Source organism: Salmo trutta, chromosome 33 (assembly GCF_901001165.1).
Source record: "Salmo trutta chromosome 33, fSalTru1.1, whole genome shotgun sequence".
In the NCBI taxonomy this organism is placed as follows: domain Eukaryota; kingdom Metazoa; phylum Chordata; class Actinopteri; order Salmoniformes; family Salmonidae; genus Salmo; species Salmo trutta.
In genome coordinates this window covers 33,206,816-33,227,180 of record NC_042989.1, presented here as the reverse complement: position 1 = coordinate 33,227,180, position 20,365 = coordinate 33,206,816, and the positions used below count along the sequence as shown (strand labels likewise).

Sequence of the window (20,365 nt, the reverse complement as noted above, 5' to 3'; positions counted from 1 at the left end):
TTAAATATAAAATGTTTTTGTTGTATTGTATGTGTGTTTATAGTTGTGTTTAATGTTGTGTTAGTGTATGTGTGTTTATAGTTGTGTTTAATGTTGTGTTAGTGTATGTAAGTTGTTTTGTCTGAAACATTGTTCCCACTGCTGCTATTGGACCAGGTCTCTCTTGGAAAAGAGATATTATCTCAATGAGAAAAACCTGTATAAATAAAAAAGGTAAAAAAATTAACAACAAAAAAAATACATACATACATACATACATACATACATACATACATACATACATACATACATACATACATATGCCTATGGAAAAATACAGGTTTTAACAATTTTACCAATTGATGGATAGTCGGGGACAGACCTAGTAGGAATGCAGGAAATTAGCTTTAGATGCCCTAAAACATTCTGAGGGAGGACCCTCTGCCAGATGATGTCCCCTCCACTTCTAAAACTAAAGTTGTGCACCTGCATGCAGTCATTATTCACGCACAGCTATGTGTGTGCGAGCTTGCAAACTATACTGTTGAAAATATGCCTTCCGTGTGTGTGTTGAGTATTAAAACATTTTTAAACTGATGGCGAGCCATAGTGATACAGGCTCCAAGTTCGGCATTATTTTAACACTGGTTTAGTGAATCCACTTCACATCCTACATGACAGATAGACATGGAACTCATTCATATTTCCATAACTGTAAAACAAGTCTATAATCCAAGTACCTAACTGCAAAGAATACAAAGGGTCTAAATGGATTATAGACATTCTGTCTACTTTACATATTCTGTCCGAGTTCAGTTATCAACACACTCTAACATCATTGTCACACTATGATTCCAGATTCAGAGCAACACTGGTCCTTAAAAGTTTCTTAATATGCTGTATATCTTTTCAATGTATATTTTCTAGACAGATATGCATTAGAAAGGGATTTTCTAGACACCCCCAAAAAGTTATTGAATATATGGTTTTGCCTTGATTTTTTAAGTATTTTTAAGTTACTACAGTAGTTCCACATATCCATATCTGCTTTACGAAAGACATGATCTGATAACAACGTTTAAAAGCTGTAGTAATAGAAGCTTCTAAATCTGTATATAATAGAATTACCAGCATTTATTTTCATCACATACCTTGGAACACACTGTCCTCCCATTATAACTGTTGTAGAGCTTCTGAATATACCGGTGGATACCCATTGAAATAGGGGAAGATCTGGGACTGATCTCTGAACTCTGTTTCACTGAAATACAGCTTGTCTGACCTTTGAACATTTATTATCAGCATCTTTCATTACCATATATACAGTATTATGCAATGTATCGGTTATCAAGTGTGTGGGTAAAGCAGGTCTTAAATATGTTATCATTATTGATCTACGAGTAGGTCTACATGAGATTGTGACTCACCATATAGTCTGCTTTGTCATCAGACGGTTGACCCTCTTCTCTGGATTTAGCTGTGGCGCCCTCTGGCACCCATGTAGCTTCTACGAAGGCAAGATGTAAAAACATTGTGTTGATAAGCGATAGATGATGACTCTTTCCACCAATTCTCTCTGCTCCTGAAATCCAACAGCTGTTTCTCCAAATCTACTTGTTTGCGGTCCTGTAAATCATTTTAATTAATGCAAAACAACTTCCTCCTCTTAAATCTAGCCCTGTGTGTGGCGTGCATCTTTACAAAATGTGGCACTGCTCTCTGCTCTCTAATACCTACATGAGGCATTTTGGATGTTTTGGAGATTTATTAAGGTACTGAGGATTCTCCTTGAATGTCAGGCCTGCCAGCAACAAGGCAGCTATGTTGGCGCTGACACACAGCATGTGTACACTTGTGCTACAACCTAGGCCAGACCAGAAGTAAAATCCCCAAATAGAATATCAAAGTTCTGTGTGGGTGCCCTCGGTACTGAATATAATCCGAAAGAAATACTACAATCTAGAATACGTGAGGCAGAAGGCATCTTGCACCTCTACAGTTCTTGGATAATTGCTTCCTCGTGTCAAGGGGGCGACTTATTACAAAAATGCATAATCAGATTTAGGGAGAACAAGAAGTCATAAGTATTTGAGCTATGGTGAAAATGCTCCCAATTACATGTCACAAACATGATTTGTTACAAGTAAGTTAACAGATTTTACACAAGTGATTTTTCAGGTATACTAATAATCGTATCTAAATAGATATCACTAAAAGCATAATGCTGTGTTCTGTAAAAGGGACTCGAAAATAAGCCATTTACCCACAGACAAGCACATTCAGAATCACTGTTGTCTTACTGTGAGTGTTGGCGAAACCTGTCCCCTCAGATATGGATGGCATGAGGAAATGACAATAGGATCATGTGCTTATGAGTGAATGTTTCTGAGTGACAGAGACCATAGGTATTTTGTATCTATGTCATCCTGAGAGAAGTTGCCAAGCATTCCTAGCTGCAGTTTTGCAATTCCTCTTAAGTCATTTACATTTTTAATTTAACCTTTATTTAACTAAGCAAGTCAGTTAAGAACAAATTATTTTTTACAATGACGGCCTACACCGGCCAAACCCGGACGACGCTGGGCCAATTGTGCGCCGCCCTATGGGACTCCCAATCACGGCCTGTTGTGAGACAGCCTGGATTCGAACCAGGGTGTCTATAGTGACGCCTCTACCACTGAGATGCAGTGCCTTAGATCACTGCGCCATTCGGGAGCCCAATAAATAAATGCCAGAGAGGAATTCTCCTTACCAACCTTCCTTTGAGTGTGTTATCTGTCATTCTGTAGGTTGTTTGCTATGAAAATACACAACACATTTATAAACACCATATAAATAATTGGATAGGGAACTAACGCAGCTACCAAGCCCCTACTGGGACAAACAAAGTACAGGCTGACCTAGATATCGAGATAATCATGTTAGGAGATACCTCACCTTGGAGGTAATACTGGCGCAGTTGGGGGTTCCGGATGTGGCGGACGTGGTCAAAGGGACGCCCCACGGCACGGTGGGACTGACCGCTGTCCCTGGCCTCCTTGGTTGGGCCGGTCTGAGGCCCTGTCTCCCAGGGGCCGGCGATGAAGCCGGGGGGCTGAGCAACACCAGGAGGGAGCTTGGACCCCAGTCTGGAGGAGAGACAGACATGTCTCAAGGATCTGTACACAATTCCTGAAAGCTGAATATGTACCAGTTCTTCCATGGCCTGCAAACTCACCAGGCATGTCACCCATTGAGCATGTTTGGAATGCTATGGATCGACGCCCATACCTTTTTTAAAAAGGTATCTGTGAAATCCATAGATTAGCGCCTAATGAATGCATTTCAATTGACTGATTTCCTTATATGAACTGTAACTCAGTAAAATCTTTGAAATTCTTGCATGTTGCGTTTATATTTTGTTTCAGTGTATATTGGTAGGATTGTGGGAGTTCAGAATAGGCTGTTGCTGTTCCTGGCAAGCACCTCCACTCCTCTCTCCCACGTAATGCCCTTGACTGTTTGTGTTTGTTTTTTCAAAGGAAAAGTACATTCACAAGGGTGACTATATGAAAAATGTTGATGGAGTGCTCTAACGCGTATACAGTGCATGCAGAAAGTATTCAGACCCCTTGACTTTTTCCACATTTTGTTACGTTACAGCCTTATTCTAAAATGAATTAAATAGTTTTTTCCCCTCATCAATCTACACACAAAACCCCATAATGACAAAGCAAAAATTGTTTTTTATACATTTTTGCAAATGAAAAAAATAAAAATAAAACACATTTACATTACTATTCAAACTCTTTACTCAGAACTTTGTTGAAGCACCTTTGGCAGCGATTACAGCCTCGAGTCTTCTTGGGTATGACACAAGCTTCAACTCTGCAGATCCTCTCAAGCTCTGTCAGGTTGGATGGGGAGTGTCGCTGCACAGCTATTTTCAGGTCTCTTCAGAGATGTTTGATTGGGTTCAAGTCTGGGCTCTGGTTGGGCCACACAAGGACATTCAGAGACTTGTCCCAAAGCCCCTCCTGCGTAGTCTTGGCTGTGTGCTTAGGGTCACTGTCCTGTTGGAAGGTGAACCGTCGCCCCAGTCTGAGGTCCTGAGAGCTCTGGAACAGGTTTTCATCAAGGATCTCTCTGTACTTTGCGCCGTTCATCTTTCCCTCGATCCTGACTAGTCTCCCAGTCCATGCCACTGAAAAACATCCCCACAGCATGATGCTGCTACCACCATTCTTCACCGTAGGGATGGTGCCAGGTTTCCTCCAGACGTGATGCTTGGCATTCAGGCAATAGAGTTCAATCTTGGTTTCATCAGACCAGAGAATCTTGTTTCTCATGGTCTGAGAGTCCTTTAGGTGCCTTTTAGCAAACTCCAAGCCAGCTGTCATGTGCCTTTTACTGAGGTGTGGCTTCTGTCTGGCCATTCTACCATAAAGGCCTGTTTGTTGGAGTGCTGCAGAAATGGTTGTCCTTCTGGAAGGTTCTCCCATCGCCACAGAAGAGCTCTGGAGCTCTGTCAGAGTGACCATCAGGTTCTTGGTCACCTCCCCAATTGCTCAGTTTGGCCGTGCGGCTGTAACAGTGTAGGTTCCGTCCCTCTCTTCGCCCCAACCCGGGCTCGAACCAGGGACCCTTGCACACATCAACAACTGACACCCCACGAAGCAACGTTACCCATCGCGCCACAAAAGCCGCGGCCCTTAGCAATGCAAGGGGAAACCCTACTTCAAGTCTCAGAGAGAGTGACGTCACCGATTGAAACGCTATTAGCGCGCACCACCGCTAACTAACTAGCCATTTCACATCGGTTACACGGCCAGCTCTAGGATGAGTCTTGGTGGTTCCAAACTTCTTACATTTAAGAATGATGGAGGCCACTGTGTTCTTGGGGACCTTCAATGCTGCAGACATTTTTTGGTACCCTTCACCAGATCTGTGCCTTGACACAATCCTGTCTCGGAACTCTACGGACAATTCCTTCGACCTCATGGCTTGGTTTTTGCTCTGACATGCACTGTCAACTGTGGGACCTTATATAGACAGGTGTGTGCCTTTCCAAATCATGTCCAATGAATAGAATTTATCACAGGTGGACTACAATCAAGTTGTAGAAACATCTCAAGGATGATCAATGGAAACATGATGCACCTGAGCTCAATTTCGAGTCTCATAGCAAAGGCTCTGATACATTTGCAAAACTTTCTATGAACCTGTTTTTGCTTTGTCATTATGTGGTATTGTGTATAGATTGATGAGAGAAAATATTTATTTTATCAATTTTAGAATAAGGCTGTAACGTAACAAAATGTGGAATAAGGGAAGGGGTCTAAATACTTTCCGAATGCACCGTACATCTCCTGTTTTGTGCTGCAGTGCTCCTTTCACCTCAACATCTCAGGAGAGAAACAGAACATGTCAGGAGAGAAGCACTGTATTGGCTGACACATTCTGGGAATAACTAAACAACGCCTCTCTCACAACAAGTCTAAGCTGTGCTTTTCTTCATTTTTAGCCAATAAAACGTTTAATCGCTGGTCTGACCTGGTCTTGACGTTGCCAAAGTAGCTGGGCCTGTTTTTGTCCCTCTGTTGTAGTTTATGTTCCATGGCTCCAAGGGTTTGCAAGAAGGCCTTCTCAGGGACCTATCGGCAACTACTGTGATGTTGACAACAGCAATATTCTGGTAGGTTGAGGGGCTCTGCTGGCATCCCTCCGTTCAGTCTCCATGCTTATTAAGCTCCTGTAATTGTACCTACAGGAGAGTAAAAGTTAGTGCACCATGAAGAATGAGAGTGAGACTGAGTGCATAAGCTCCAAGTAATGGTAGGTGTTAGGTATTTCAATTCAATTCAACTCGAGAATCAATGATGACTCAGAGCATTTTAGCAGGGGTATAAGCTTGTGCTGGAAAAATTGACAAATAAGCAATGTAGATCATCTTAGAAAAATAACATTTCGTATTGAGACAATGCTCTCAAACACTATATGCAAGAAACATGCAAGGGAAGAGAAGCCAGGAAGTGGATGCATGTATATTGAATGTACATGCATACTTGGTGTCATGCGGTGGAGGAAGGTAGTAAGTTGGTGGTCTGTTGATATCCCTCTAGTGGTGTGGGGGCTGTGCTTTGGCAAAGTGGGTGGGGTTATATCCTGCCTGGTTGGCCCTGTCCGGTGGTATTGTCGGATGAGGCCACAGTGTCCCTCCGTCTCAGGTATCTATGCCGCAATAGTCTATGTGCTGGGGGGGGGCTAGGGTCAGTCTGTTATATCTGGTGTAATTATACTGGCTTATCTGGTGTCCTGTGTGAATTTAAGTACGCTCCCTCTAATTCTCTATCTCTCCCTCCCCTCCCAGAGGCCCTAGGACCATTCCTCAAGACTACCTGGCCTGATGACTCCTGGCTGTCCCCAGTCCACCTGGTTGTTCTGCTGCTCCAGTTTCAACTGTTCTGCCTGAGGCTATGAAACCCTGACCTGTTCACCAGACGTGCTACCTTGTCCCGGAACTGTTGTTTTCGACTCTCTTTCTACTGCACCTGCTGTCTCGACCTCTGAATGCTTGGCTATGAAAAGCCAACTGACATTTACTCCTGATGTGCTGACCTGTTGTTCCCTCTACAACCACTGTGATTTCACCCTGCTGGTCATCTTGAAGAACGATCTGGCCTTAACTGCCATGTACTGTTATAATCTCCACCTGGTCCAGCCAAAAGAGGATTGGCCACCCCTCAGAGCCTGGTTTCTCTCTAGGTTTCTTCCTAGGTTCCTGTCTAGGGACATTTTCCTAGCCACTGTGCTTCTACATCTGCATTGCTTGCTGTTTGGGGTTTTAGGCTGGGTTTCTGTATAGCACTTTGTGACATCTGTTGATGTAAAAAGGGCTTTATAAATACATTTGATTGATTGATTAATAGATATTGAATGGTATTTTTGTTGCCTTATTTCTTGACAAGCAGACATAACATATTTTATTTGCAACACAGTCTATTAGAGCTAGCGCTCAAATTCCTTTGGGCCCGAGTTCTGATGCAATGAATGGAACTATATTTTACATTTTCTTTCTTTCACCAGAAGATCTGTTCCTACACTAACCTCAAGTACGTAAGGGTTACGGGTTCTTACTGTAGAAGGAAGCATCCCTACAAATCCTTCTGTCTTGGAGAATATTGCAATAGATTACTGTAGTCTTTTTAAACATGGATGTTCCTCACTTCCATATCGAAAATTCGAGGCATGCGACAATAAAACGTAGCAGTGGGGTACACTGAATTCGGAAATGTTAATATTGAAAGGATTTAGGGACTGACCTGTCAAAAAGATTGCCCGGAATGTTGATCGAAAGCGAGTGATTTCGGAAGGCTTCATATTACGTACGGTGTTTTGTTTTGTGATATCACTGCAGACAACAGCAAAAAGTTGAGCATGTATGCTCCGCCCATTTCATCCATCCTCCAGGGCCGGAGATTGAGGAGATTTATAGCAGATATGTAGAATCATTGCATGGCTAGAACAACTATTTTCTGTAATCATCAAACCAACCCCAATGTTTCACGCACCCCCATACAAACAGTTTAAATTACAATGGTAACTTTTCAAAATTCCTTTGGTTTGTGGCACTCATTCATTGCAGAGAAATAATCTATGCATAAAACAGTCGGAGCAAATAGCATGGCCTTCCTCAATTTAGAACAGAAAACTAGAGTGGCTTCCAGTTTAGGGAAATATTACCCTTATTTATAAGGGGGTCCGCAGCCATTCTGCAAAAAGCCCCGCACTTGCTTTTCCTGCCACACGAGGCACTATCATCACATCGCTTCGCTTGTTGATGCTCAAATTGTATTGGCTGGAGAAAAGGCATGTGTAATGATCCGACCAATCACATTATAGAATAGAGTGCTTTTTCCAGGCCTAGCAAAACGATAACATTGCTGAAGTCTGAAAGACGAAAAGGAGAACGTGTTAGTCGAAAAGAAAATAATTATTGAAATCTCTCAGATGTTGCATTAACAAATGTGAGTTGCATGCTTATAGTTTTCTTTATTTTGTGTTAAGATAACCGAAATATATGGTATAATTTCGATGTACGCTTGAGGGTCAATCAAAGGACCGGCTGAAGCTTGTTAGCTAGTAAGCTAACAGATAAACTGCGGCTAGCAACTGCGGTCAGCTAGCTAGTCAATCTATTGTGAACCGGTTAGCTAGTCAATTCATTTTTAACCATTTGCTTTGCGTGATATGCTTGGTTTATACTTTTGGTGTTTGGAACTGTTGCTCTTTGAAAATCCACTCATGCCATTTGATCAGCCTCATTTACAGCAACATTAAAGGTCCAATACAATACAGCCGTATTTATCTCGATGTCAAATAATTTCTGGGTAATAATTAAGTACCTTACTGTGATTGTTTTAAATTGAAAATGGTCAAAAAGAAACAAATGGCTTCTTAGCGAAGAGCAATTACTCAAGCAAGAATTTTGCTATGCCTGAGTGGGGAGGGGAAAACTACCTGTTATTGTCAAAGAGGTTTGGAACTGTCAATTTGCTGATATCAATGAGAAACAAACTCCATCCCACCACTACAGGCTGACAGGTGGTCTTTTCAAACAGTTTTTACACTAAAATGGCACGATCATCGTTTTCACAATTTCACAGTATTATTCCAACCTGTGTGGAAAAAAAATATATATCACGTTTTTGACTGCACTAAGCCTTTTAATATAATCCTCAACACACTTGAGGCAACTTCGTCTGCTAATTTCATAGCTACCGAGTTGGCTCGAAAAGGCTGGATGGCTAACATTAGCCATTAGCAAGTCTTCTAACTTTATGTAGCTAGTTAAAGCCGTTTATATCTTTCAGCTGAATGTGTGGCCTGCTGTCGATAATCTACATAGTCCATTTTCAATTGTCAACATGTGTCTTTGTTTCCCTCACAGATGTTGGAAGACCTCAGTATCAGCTTCTGAAGACTGTTTACGGCATGTCCTTTGTTTACTAAACACACATTAGCCAACTGAGCCCAGCGCTGATTAGGTGTCCTCTGCACATTTTATGAGCAAGATCATTCACCATGGAAACCGAAGCAGTAAGTTAGCTTGCTAGCCCTTTTTATAGATTAAAGCATGCATTCGGAAGTGTACTAACAAGAGTTTGTGGTAGCCTGGGTGCCAGCCTGTTTCTACCCTCCATCCCACTCATTTGCCTGACAATGACAGCAAAGCTGGCAAGAGCACAGATCTGGGACCAGGCTAAGTTTGTGGTGTGTTGGAAAAACTAACAGCACGTTTCTTACCGCTATTCAGGAGGTTATTCCTATTTGGCAGAACAAGCCTCATGGGTCGACTCGCAGTGTGGTGAGGAGAATAGGCTCTATTGTACCCATGAAACCACCGCCCAGGGCATGTTTCCAGGTAAATATGTTCATTATCAAATTCAACACATGCAATAGCATAAGTACACGGTATAGACAATGACTTTCTGTCAGAAGGTTGACCTTGTGGCCAAATTGCATTAAAGGTGCTAACAAAGGGAACCTGCACCTATTTACCAGGAACTCCCAGGTCTCCCTCCTCTGCGGCCCATGGATGGCCCCACGGTGCCCACACTGGCAGACATTGCCTGGATTGCAGCAGATGAGGAGTCTGAGACCTATGCCAGAGTGCGGTAAATATGTGCTTTTCTCACCCACAGTGCAGAAGAATGTGGCTGCTGAACTTGAGTATGTTCCTTCATTGAGTCCGCAAAAATGTCAGCTATCGTGGGGTCTCAATAATTGGCCTATTGGTTATGCTAGCGTTACTTATGATAAAGGACTCTCTGGTAGATGTGATAGAGGCTTTCACCTCCTGTTCTTTTAATGCAAGCGTTTTCTTGTGGTCCATTTCTTTTCTCAGGAGCGATTCACGCCCTCTTAGACATGAGTGGCGACCCACGCCTCTCCTGGTTATGCACAGGAACTCCTCTGTGCCCAACTTCCGCCGCGACGTCAAGAAGGTGGAGACGCTGAGGAAGCCTGCGGTGACGGCCATGAACCGTACCACCTCCCTGCAGGATGAGCTGAGCAGACTCCGCTCCCAGATCGCCAAGATCGTAGCCACAGAATCTGGTAGGGAATTCACCAGTGAAAGGGGCTCTTTCGCTGGTAAAGCTAGCTATCAGGGATATACAGTGCGACCATTTTACTCACGTATGTGCCTAAATATTTTGCTCTGCGACCTGGAGCACACATGCTCCTTGTAAAAATAGGTCAGCGTAGAGCCCTTCCTAAGTGCCTATCAGTGGAGGCTGGTGGGAGGGGCTATAGGAATACTGGCTCATTGTATTAGCTGGAATTAAATTAATCGAATGCAGTCAAACATGTGGTTTCCATATGTTTGATACCGTTCCATTTTTTTTCCATTCCAGCCATTACAATGAGCCTGTCCTCCTATCGCTCCTCCCGCTAGCTTCCTCTGGTGCCTATATACAGTATCTGATGCTTTGTCATTTATGCAGCAAGGGGATTGTCTTAGAGTATCTTGGCTTTATGTGTTGCTTTTAACGTGTCATTATCTTCAGTATGGCTACCGCATGCAGTGATGTGTAATAATAAGAGCCTCCTGTAATATACAACCACGGATATTACCATGCGTGTATTTTAGAAGACGTATGTGTCTTAATGGTCCTTGGGATTGTATGTCTTATGTCGTGGATGCATTAGCATATAGTCATTGTTGCAGAAATTATGATGACAGTGTCACATGATATAGCCATGCGCTGTTAGATGACACTGGAGTTCTTATCAGGCAGATAACCTGATTTTCCTAGACGAGCGTAGGGCTCGCCCTCTGAAAGTGATGGGCTTTGGGATTAAAACTGAAAGCACACTAACCTGCCTGCCCATGCCTCAGAAGCTCATCAGAGGACTCTGTATTTTAAATAGCCTGACCATGTGACCCTAGTGCAGGAGATTAGTTGATTGCCAATCTGCATCCCTTTAAGGCTCTGTCTGTCCCAATTCTGAGGTTTATTTATGGGAAGAAAAAAAAAATCTGGATAAACTCTGAAAAGTGTGATCACTAGCCTGTCTCTGCTCTGTTTGTACCTCTAAAGGCTCCAACCCCTTGACCCCCGACCTCCTGTCCCCCGACGACACCAGCATGAGCTTTTCCATGGCGCCCTTCGAGACGGCGCCCTACCAGCCCGCCGCCTCAGCCTCCTTCGTCATCAGCGACGTGACGGAAGAGGAAGAGGAGGAAGACGAGGAGGAGGATGTGGTGTCTGTGGTTTCGGAGCTTATGCCAGACCCAATGCCGCCCGCAAACATGTCTGCCTCCATGACGGCCTCGGCGACCTTTGACCTGGACCATCCCAGCATGGACTTCCGGGAGGCGGAGGAGGATACAGTGTCGCTGTCCAAGTCCACCAGCTTTGCTGACGTCATGGACATCCTGAAGGACATGAACCGCATGAAGATGAGCAAGGACAGGTAGGTTAACTAGTATGGGCTATGTGGGACGGTAGCGTCCCACCTGCGGGACACAGCCAGTGAAATAGCAGGGTGGCAAATTCAAAACAGCAAAAATCTCATAATTCAAATTTCTCAAACATACAACTATTTTACACCATTTTAAAGATACACTTCTTCTTAATCCAACCACGTTGTCCGATTTCAAAAAGGCTTTACGGCGAAAGCAGAACATTAGATTATGTTAGGACAGTGCCTAAAAAATAAAAGCCAGACAGCCATTTTCCAAGCAAGGACAGGTGTCACAAAAAAACAGAAATATAGCTAAAATTAAGCACTAACCTTTGATGATCTTCATCAGATGGCACTCATAGGACTTCATGTTACACAATACATGTATGTTTTGCTCGATGAAGTTCATATTTATATCCAAAAACCCCATTTTACATTGGCCCGTTATGTTCAGAAATGCTTTTCCTCCGAAAACATCTGGTGAATGAGCACATCAATTTATAGAAATACTCATCATAAACGTTGATAAAATATTAAACTGTTATTCAAAGAATTATAGCTAAACATCTCCTTAATGCAACCGCTGTGACAGATTTAAAAAAAGCTTCACGGGGAAAGCACACTTTGCAATAATCTGAGTACAGCATTCAAAAATCAACATCAGGCAATACAGATACCTGCCATTTTGGAGTCATCTAAAATCATAAATAGCATTATAAATATTCACTTACCTTTGATGATCTTCATCAGAATGCACTCCTAGGAATCCCAGGTCCACAATAAATGTTGTTTTGTTCGATAAAGTCCATCATTTATGTTCTCTTTGTTAGCGTGTTCAGTTAGCTACTCCAATTGTAGGAAGCGCGCTGAAAATTTCACCACAAAGTCAAAAGAAGTTCTATTTACGTTCATAGAAACATGTCAAACGATGTATAGCATCAATCTTTAGGGCCTTTTTAACATAAAAGTTCAATAATATTCCAACCGGACGATTCAAATGTCTTCAAAAATGTAATGGAACACAAGCTATCGCTCATGTGAATGCGCGCAATTGAGGCCATGTCATTCTCTCGGTTATTAGACTCCAGGAGGTCTTGTTCGCTCTCTGTTCACTGCAAAAGCCTGAAACTACGCTCTAAAGACTGTTGACATCTAGTGGAAGCCTTAGGAAGTGCAAAATGAACCCTAAGTCACTGTATACTGAATAGGCCCAGTCTTGAAAAACTACAAACCACTTCCTGGTTGGATTTTTTTCTCAGGTTTTTGCCCGCCATATGAGTTCTGTTATACTCACAGACATCATTCAAACAGTTTTAGAAACTTCAGTGTTTTCTATCCAAATCTACTAATAATATGCATATCCTACGTTCTGAGCCCGAGTAGTAGGCAGTTTAATTTGGGCACGTCATTCATCCCAATTTCCCAATACTGCCCCCTGTCACTAAAAAGTTAAAGGGCGAGTCAGGACACGGAAGAAAATGGCTTCCTCTCATGTCTCTTAGTACACACACACACACACACACACAGTGTAAATACCATGTCAGCAGAAGGTGTATGATAATGCATTAGCAGGAAACACAAGGACAGCTGGTCGTTGTCCCGTTTTCCACAGATAGGAAAAAAGCAAGAGGAATCAATTAGGTCAAGGATGGGCTACTTTGATGGGTGGGGTCACAAAAAATCTGAAGTCATTATGAGGGGTCACAGTGGTTTGCCGGTCTGCATTCCCACATTCATACCCACTAGTAATGGGGGACGAAATCAATAGTTACATATCGCAATATTATTTTGGGACTATCATACCGATATTTGATTCCGAATTGAAAAATTATAAACTTTTTTTGCTACTGTAAGTAACGTTAGATTGTGCTACTCGGCTGTATCTGCGCCAAAACTCCGGTATTTTTCATCCTATAGCTTGTGACTCCTTTTCTTATGCTCTCTTGTCTCTCTGCAGCAGACATATAGTGAGCCATATGTTTGGAAAAGCAAATCACAAAATCACAATGCATATAGAATCGTGAGAATTGCATAACATCATATCAGTACTTAAGTGTATACAGTAACCAAAAAAGTGTTAAACAAATCAAAATATATTTTAGTAGCCACCCTTTGCCTTGATGACAGCTTTGCACACTCTTGGCATTCCCTCAACCAGCTTCATGAGGTAGTCACCTGGAATGCATTTCAATTAACAGGTGTGCCTTCTTAAAATGCGTTTGAGCCAATCAGTTGTGTTGTGATAAGATAGGGGTGGTATACAGAAGATAGTCCTATTTGGTAAAAGACCAAGTCCATATTATGGCAAGAACAGCTCAAATAAGCAAAGAGAAATGACAGTCCAACATTACTTGAAGACATGAAGGTCAGTCAACCAGTAACATTTCAAGAACATTGAAAGTTTCTTCAAGTAAAGTTGCAAAAACCATCAAGCGCTATGATGAAACTGGCTCTCATGAGGACCGCCAAAGTAAAGCACACAAAAAGTAGACACATATGAAAGGACACATAGGAAGAAGAGACTTGCTTGGGCCAATAAATACGAGCAAAAGACATTACACCGGTGGAAACCTGTCCTTTGGTCTGAGGAGTCCAAATATGAGATTTTTGTTTCCAACCGCCGTGTCTTTGTAAGACGCGGAGTAGGTGAACGGATGATCTCTGCATGTGTGGTTCCCACCGTGAAGCATGGAGGATGTGGTGTGATGGTGTAGGGGTGCTTTGCTGGTGACACTGTCAGTGATGTATTTAAAATTCAAGGCACACTTAACCAGCATGGCTACCGCAGCGTTCTGCAGCGATATGCCATCCCATCTGGTTTGCACTTAGTAGGACTATCATTGAGTCCATGTGTTTTTTAAAAGTTTTGATGTCTTCACTATTATTCTACAATGTAGAAAATAGTACAAATAAAAACCCTGGGATGAGTAGGTGTGTTAAACTTTTGACAGGTACTAATATATTTAATCCCGTTTCTGAAAATCTGTGGGCCTACAAACAGGGAGGCCTTGGCCGCCAGTTGCCATTGCTGAATTAGGTCATGGATTTCAGTTTGTCTTTGTACCAGACCATGCTCTTAATGTGTGTGTCCATGCAGGTGCAACAGAGGCTGCACCTCCCTGATGGGGGAGTCGGACTCCGCCTCACTTATCTCCGAGGCCTTGAGGAAGAAGTTTACCCTGAAGGATGAAGACATCAGGGGGATGAAGAAACACAACTAGAGCCCCCGTAGTCCTCCACCTCCCCACGTAAGTCAGGCCACACAGAAAGTAGTCCCTCTCCACAGACATTCAGGCTTGCAAGATTAGACAGAAACATCTATCAAGCTTTATTTTGAAAATGTTCAATTGCCAGTGGACTTTCCAATGTGTGTTGCATGACAGCATTTTACTCTTGGTTCACAGAGGATTGTCTCTCATTGCGTCTCTCTCTTCTGTTGCCAGGCCTGTGCCTGACGACCCAGTCCCGTGGAGACCCGGCTGCACCTCATCAACCGTGGCAACGGTTAAACCAGATGTCTGGAAAAACAAACCACCACCTCCCAGCAGGCCCAGTCAGTCTGAACCCAACCAAATCTAAACCATACCCTAGCTATTAAAAATATTGCCTAGTCAGACCATGGTAGCAGCTGGCTGATAGGCACTATTAGATGGGTGCTGTTTGACGTAGCACAGAGAATTTTCGAGCAACCTTAACCTGTCGATTCTTCCTCAATTCCAGACTTGAAAGACAACTAATGTCTTCTAAAAGTCAATGTCTAGTTTCAGGGGGTTTGAATTTAGAAAAATCAATTTTGTCTGCCACCCATTAATAATGATTAAAAAGAAAAGTCAAAAGGTTTGACAGCAGTACCGTATAAAATGCAAGTCAGTTCGGAACAGGTTTTTGATGTCCCAATACCTTGGCATCGAGTCTATGAACTGACATATAAAACAATAATTTATCAATCTGTTAAATTAAAATTAAGCTATTATATAAAATACTTACTACAAAAAGAATGCTCAATATATGGGGTATTGGACAGTCAGCCTTGTGCACAATCTGCCACAAGGAAACAGAATCAATAGAACAGTCAGCCTTCTGCAGACTCTGCCACGAGGAAACAGAATCAATTTAACGTTTTCTGGTACTGTCCATCGTTGGCTCGCTTTTGGAGTCAGGTCCAGGAATGGTTGTTATGTCATATCAGGGTTTAGATGGACAGGCCGACTATTGTTATGGCATCGGAACAACCACGATCAGTCAATGGGGAAATATCATTGTAGTCTTGGGTAAAGTATTTATTTTCAGGGCAATATCGGTAGAAATGTTACAAATAGGGAGATTCAGGAGCCTCGTAAGACATCACAGTAAAATGGAGGGATGTATTGCAAAAGGAAATTGCTAAATGGCGTTATATTGGGAAAGATGGGTTTATCTGTGGACATGGGAGGGCTGGAGTTAAGATCGGGAAGGAAATGTGAATTGGCTGCTGTGGGTGAAAACCAATAAAGACATGGAATTGTTTTGCTCCATGAGGTAATCCAACAATGTGTACACCACATATAACAGCATATTCTAAATTCAAACAAACCGCCTGCAACTAGATATGGATGTTTTAAAATACATTTGGTCTTCCAAGTCAGGAATGGAGGAAATCTCGCAAAGTGAACGTTGGTTGAAAATTCTGTGCTATGTCAAAACGGTACCTAACCTGTAACGGCTGATGGAACATCACATTAGCCATTACAATATGCTAGCTAAACCACACCCCTCCTGTTATTCAATCAACACTCTGTTTACACTCACTGTCTGCTCCCACACACCTCCGAAAAAGGTAGAGCCCTTATCCCATTGCTTCAGGAGCAACGTCATTTTGTGGGCACTGTATAACATGCCCTACAGATTCACCTACTTTGATGGCTCTCGCTAATCACCAGACTGACTCCAGTGCTGCCCAGTCATCTTTTTATGTACAGGCTGGGGTTTCTCTAGGATATAGTACCTGTCCTAGTACCACGAGAGAAACCATTTCCCCCTTCTTTTTGTTGTTGTTGACAAGCTTAAACTTTGAACAGAAGAGTTGTGGATGGATGCATTTGTTGGAGTGGGATTGTTATATTTTTTTCTCATTTGTATAGTCGTGATAATACATACTTGAAGTTGTATGTACAAATAAGACTGCGGAGAGTAACGGATTACTACAAAACACTTAATTCTCTGTTAATTTACAGCTAAAAAAATCTCACGTTTTTCAGTGTATAGTTGCATTAGAAATACAGTATTGACTTTGCGGTCATAGTCAATGTGTACAACACAGGTTTATTTATTTGCTGTCTTCAGGACCTACTCATTAACCCATTGCATCGATACGAGAAAATGTTATTGTTGGCCTTTGGGTAAGGACTCTCAGAATTTAGCTTGATTGATGGCCCCTTGGTTTAACATGATCCAGATAAATAAATCCCAATTAAAATCAGTGGACGGCCATGGCTAAATATGAATGATATGTGTTTGATGTGTAGTCTTCGGACTTGTGATACAAGGAAAGCTTGGAAGACTTATAAATCTACCGTAAAATGTGAATGAAAGTTTTCTCTTTCCTTGTGTGATGTTGAGCTATATCTGCCTGTTAAGACACCAGAGAACAACTGTACAGGTTTTTTTAATGTAGATACAAAATGTCAGATTGCCCTATGGTGTAGAATGCGTGGCTCTTGGGAATGTGACAATGTGCATGTTTACTGTCACGATACACTAAAAGATATGAGTATGAGTGACTCTTGTCTTTTTGAAAATGATCTCCTGTTGACGCCTTATAACAAAACCTATTGCCTCTTCCAATATGGCAGTTGTTATTTTTATTTATTGGTTGGTGTGCCGTAACTTTCCACAGTTTTTGTCTTTTTCCTCAGTTTGCCCCACCTCTTGAGCCCTTAAACTTTTACGCAACCACCCATAGACACATTGTATCTGTCCCATTATGGCGTCTGAGAGCACCGGCAGCGCCATTGAGGCCATCTCCATTTTGAGGTAGTCAAGTTTGTCATTCTACTTCTATGAGTTGGCAAACAAACTGAAAGGGTGCACACTGCCACCTAGAGTGTGCTTGAACAGGTATAAAGACGAGGTTTGGCGATTTACTGCCACCTGCAGTTATGGAATGTTTGCTCACAAGTATAATTCATTGGCTGATCCCTCCTGGTGACCTGGATTTAATTATGTGATCCTTCCTTAAGCCATAGGAATCCCTACCCAGTTTACTACTTTAAAATGGTGGGAGCCCTCAATGGCAATGTCCATGAAAAAACGGGTTTTATCCGTCTAGAGACCTCTATCAATCTCTTTGTCAACAACCACACTTGACATTTCCTTACATCAAGTGACTGACTTGACTACTTTGGGAGCCAATCATGTGTCATTTCTTCTCCTTTCATGAAACCCCTCCCCCCTCACAGAAGAAATGCTTCTCCACTCATTTTGAGTTCTTATCATATCAGGATAAGATAATTATATTACTGTACCCTTTGTTGATGTGTGAATACCAACTTGCGTCTAGGCAGTGGAACTGTAGTTTAGTTTGCAGTGAAAGCGAGGTCCCACAAAGTTATCTATGGGGTGAAATAAGGACTTGCCCAGCTGTGTGTTAAGGTCTGTATCTCGTCTGTTTTTTTTTCTTCAGTGTTTGGCTCTTAGGTCTTTAACAAATATTTCCATTTTAAGTGTGCAAAATCGAGAGAAGCAAAGCTTTGAGCTGAGCATTTCACAAAGTATGTTTCAGATTTATTTTACATTTTTTAAGGTTTGGCATTACTCATGTGGTCAAGAGTCTGTCTTTACAGGCGTTTTGTGAACCCCACAAGGAACGGAACCAGGGCAGTTATTACCATTCTTGGTGCACCGGCGTTCCTATTGATAGAAAGGGATCTTTACTGAACATTTCAATCACCAGCTTTGTTTTTTATTCTCCTTTGCCTCCATTTTTGTTTTGGATAACTATTGACCATGCCACATAATGGTCTCTGATAATATGCCCGCCATACTTGTCCGTTTTATTCTGCCAAATGGAAGAAAGAGCTCTTTGTCTGTCTTGTTTTGAAACGTAAATAAAGATGGGCTGATGTTTTAAACTCCAGACTCATTCTTTATCATCCCCTTTGATAGTTGACCATTGTTCAAAAACTCTTGTTGCCGACTTTAACAATGTTGTACTATATATCCATACAAGCTGTCATTGCTATAAGTAGTGTGGACAGGCCAAAATGGCCACCTTTGGTATAGTTGTGCATTTCCATATACAGTGAGCACTGTAATTCATTGGCCAGTGACCATTTTTTTGTTATTTTGGTTCTGTACTCTAGCACTTTGAGTTTGGAAGGATACAATGAGGGTGAAGTGCAGACTGTCCGCTTTAATTTGAGGGTATTTTCATACATATCGGATGACCCGTTTAGAAATTATAGAAGGTTTTGTACATGATCCCCCTCCCATTTTCGGGCATCAAAAAACATTGGACAGTTTAACATAATGTAGAATAAAGTCATCATTGTTAATATTTGGTCGCATATCCTTTGCATGCAATGACTGCTTGAAGACTGCGATGCATTGACATCACCAGACGCTGGGTATCTTCCCTGGTGATGCTCTGCCAGGTCTGTACTGCAGCCATCTTCAGTTCCTGCTTGTTTCGGGGACTTATTGCCTTGAGTCTCCTCTTCAGCATGTAAAATGCATGTTCAATTGGATTCAGATCCGGTGATTGACTCGGCCAGTCATGGATTTTCCACTTTTTGGCCATCAAAAACCTTCGTTGCTCTAGCAGTATGTTTAGGGTCATTGTCTTGTTGCATGATGAAGTGCCGTCCAATGAATTTGGAGGCATTTGGTTTTATCTGGGCAGATAAAATATTTCTGTAGACTTCAGAATTCATTGTTCTACTTCTGTCTGCAGTCACATCATCGATGAAGACAAATGAGCCTGTTCCACTGGCAGCCATACAGGCCCAAGCCATAACACCCCCTCCACCATGTTTCATGGATGAGGTGGTATGCTTTGGATCATGGGCATGTCTTTCTGTTCTCCACACTTTCCTCTTCCCATCACTCGGGTACATGTTAATCTTTGTCTCATCTGTCCACAATACTTTTTTCCAGAGCTCTTGGCTCTTTTAGGTGCTTTTTAGCGAACTGTAATCTCGCCTTTCTGTTCTTCAGGCTTATCAGTGGTTTGCATCTTGTAGTGTACCCTCTGTAGTCCTGCTGGTGTAGTCTTCTACGTATGGTAGACTTTGACACATCTACACCTGCATCCAGGAGAGTGTTTTTGATCTGTTGGACTGTTGTCAGGGGGGGGGGTTCTTCACATTAGAGAATATTCTCCGGTCATCCACTACAGTGGTCTTCCTCAGTCATCCGTGTCTTTAGACATAATTGAGTTCACCGGTTGTTATTTTCTTGTTAATGATGAACCAACATGTTGACTTGGACGTGCCAAGGGTTTTTGCAATGTTCCTGATTGATTTTCATTTTTGAGCCTTATGACGGCCAGCTTCATTTGCATCGACACTGCTGTCTTCCTCATGTTGTCACACCCCCAACAACAACCTCGAAAGGCAATAGCAAAGTCTGGAATCAATACTATTCATCAACAGCTCTCCTGCATTCACTAACGACACAAAAGAATATACCTGCCTAACGACACACGTCTGTGAAGCCAATTCAACAAATACCTGTAGTACCTTAAAATGGGGGGACCATGTACAAAAGGTGCTGTCATTTCTAAACGGTTCATCCGATATGTATGAAAACACCCTCAAGTTAAATCTGACAGTCTGCACTTCACCCTCATTGTCATTGTATCCTTTCAAACTGAAAGTGCTAGAGTACAGAACCAAAATAACAAAATAATTGTCACTGTCCAATGAATTATGGTACTCACTGTAGTATCACTAAATCA

The 20,365-nt window shown here is 42.1% G+C and overlaps 2 protein-coding genes across 7 annotated transcripts in view; one reads left to right on the top strand and one right to left on the bottom strand.

The window, feature by feature from the left end:
• si:ch211-15d5.11 (nuclear receptor coactivator 7) overlaps positions 1–7,524 on the bottom strand; it is a 28,051-nt gene extending 20,527 nt beyond the window's left edge. Inside the window, exons 1-4 of one of the 3 annotated variants that reach the window (XM_029730670.1) lie at positions 7,281–7,524; positions 5,512–5,722; positions 2,917–3,107; positions 1,407–1,486 (exon numbers count right to left, since the gene is read on the bottom strand). In XM_029730670.1, coding sequence (XP_029586530.1) covers positions 1,407–1,486; positions 2,917–3,107; positions 5,512–5,576 — 336 coding nt within the window. In that variant the 5' untranslated portion in view covers positions 5,577–5,722; positions 7,281–7,524. Of the gene's footprint in view, positions 1–1,406; positions 1,487–2,279; positions 2,338–2,916; positions 3,108–5,511; positions 5,723–6,023; positions 6,172–7,280 lie in introns of those variants that run through there. The other 2 variants (XM_029730671.1, XM_029730672.1) reach the window with 2 other exon arrangements.
• Positions 7,525–7,838: 314 nt separating this feature from the next.
• Positions 7,839–18,539, top strand: mtfr1l (mitochondrial fission regulator 1-like). 4 transcript variants are annotated; one of them, XR_003871508.1, is made up of 9 exons: positions 7,839–7,985; positions 8,909–9,057; positions 9,275–9,382; positions 9,523–9,635; positions 9,866–10,077; positions 11,064–11,439; positions 14,528–14,678; positions 14,874–16,704; positions 16,753–18,539. XR_003871508.1 is itself a non-coding variant. In XM_029730677.1 (8 exons), the coding sequence occupies exons 2-7, from the start codon at positions 9,043–9,045 to the stop codon at positions 14,649–14,651; spliced, it is 927 nt and encodes a 308-aa protein (XP_029586537.1). In that variant the 5' UTR covers positions 7,839–7,985; positions 8,909–9,042; the 3' UTR covers positions 14,652–14,678; positions 14,874–18,539. The 4 variants fall into 4 exon arrangements, 3 of the variants coding, with proteins under 3 accessions (XP_029586537.1, XP_029586535.1, XP_029586536.1); XM_029730677.1 differs by having other exon boundaries at positions 9,296–9,382; positions 14,874–18,539; XM_029730675.1 differs by having other exon boundaries at positions 14,874–18,539.
• Positions 18,540–20,365: the final 1,826 nt, after the last annotated feature.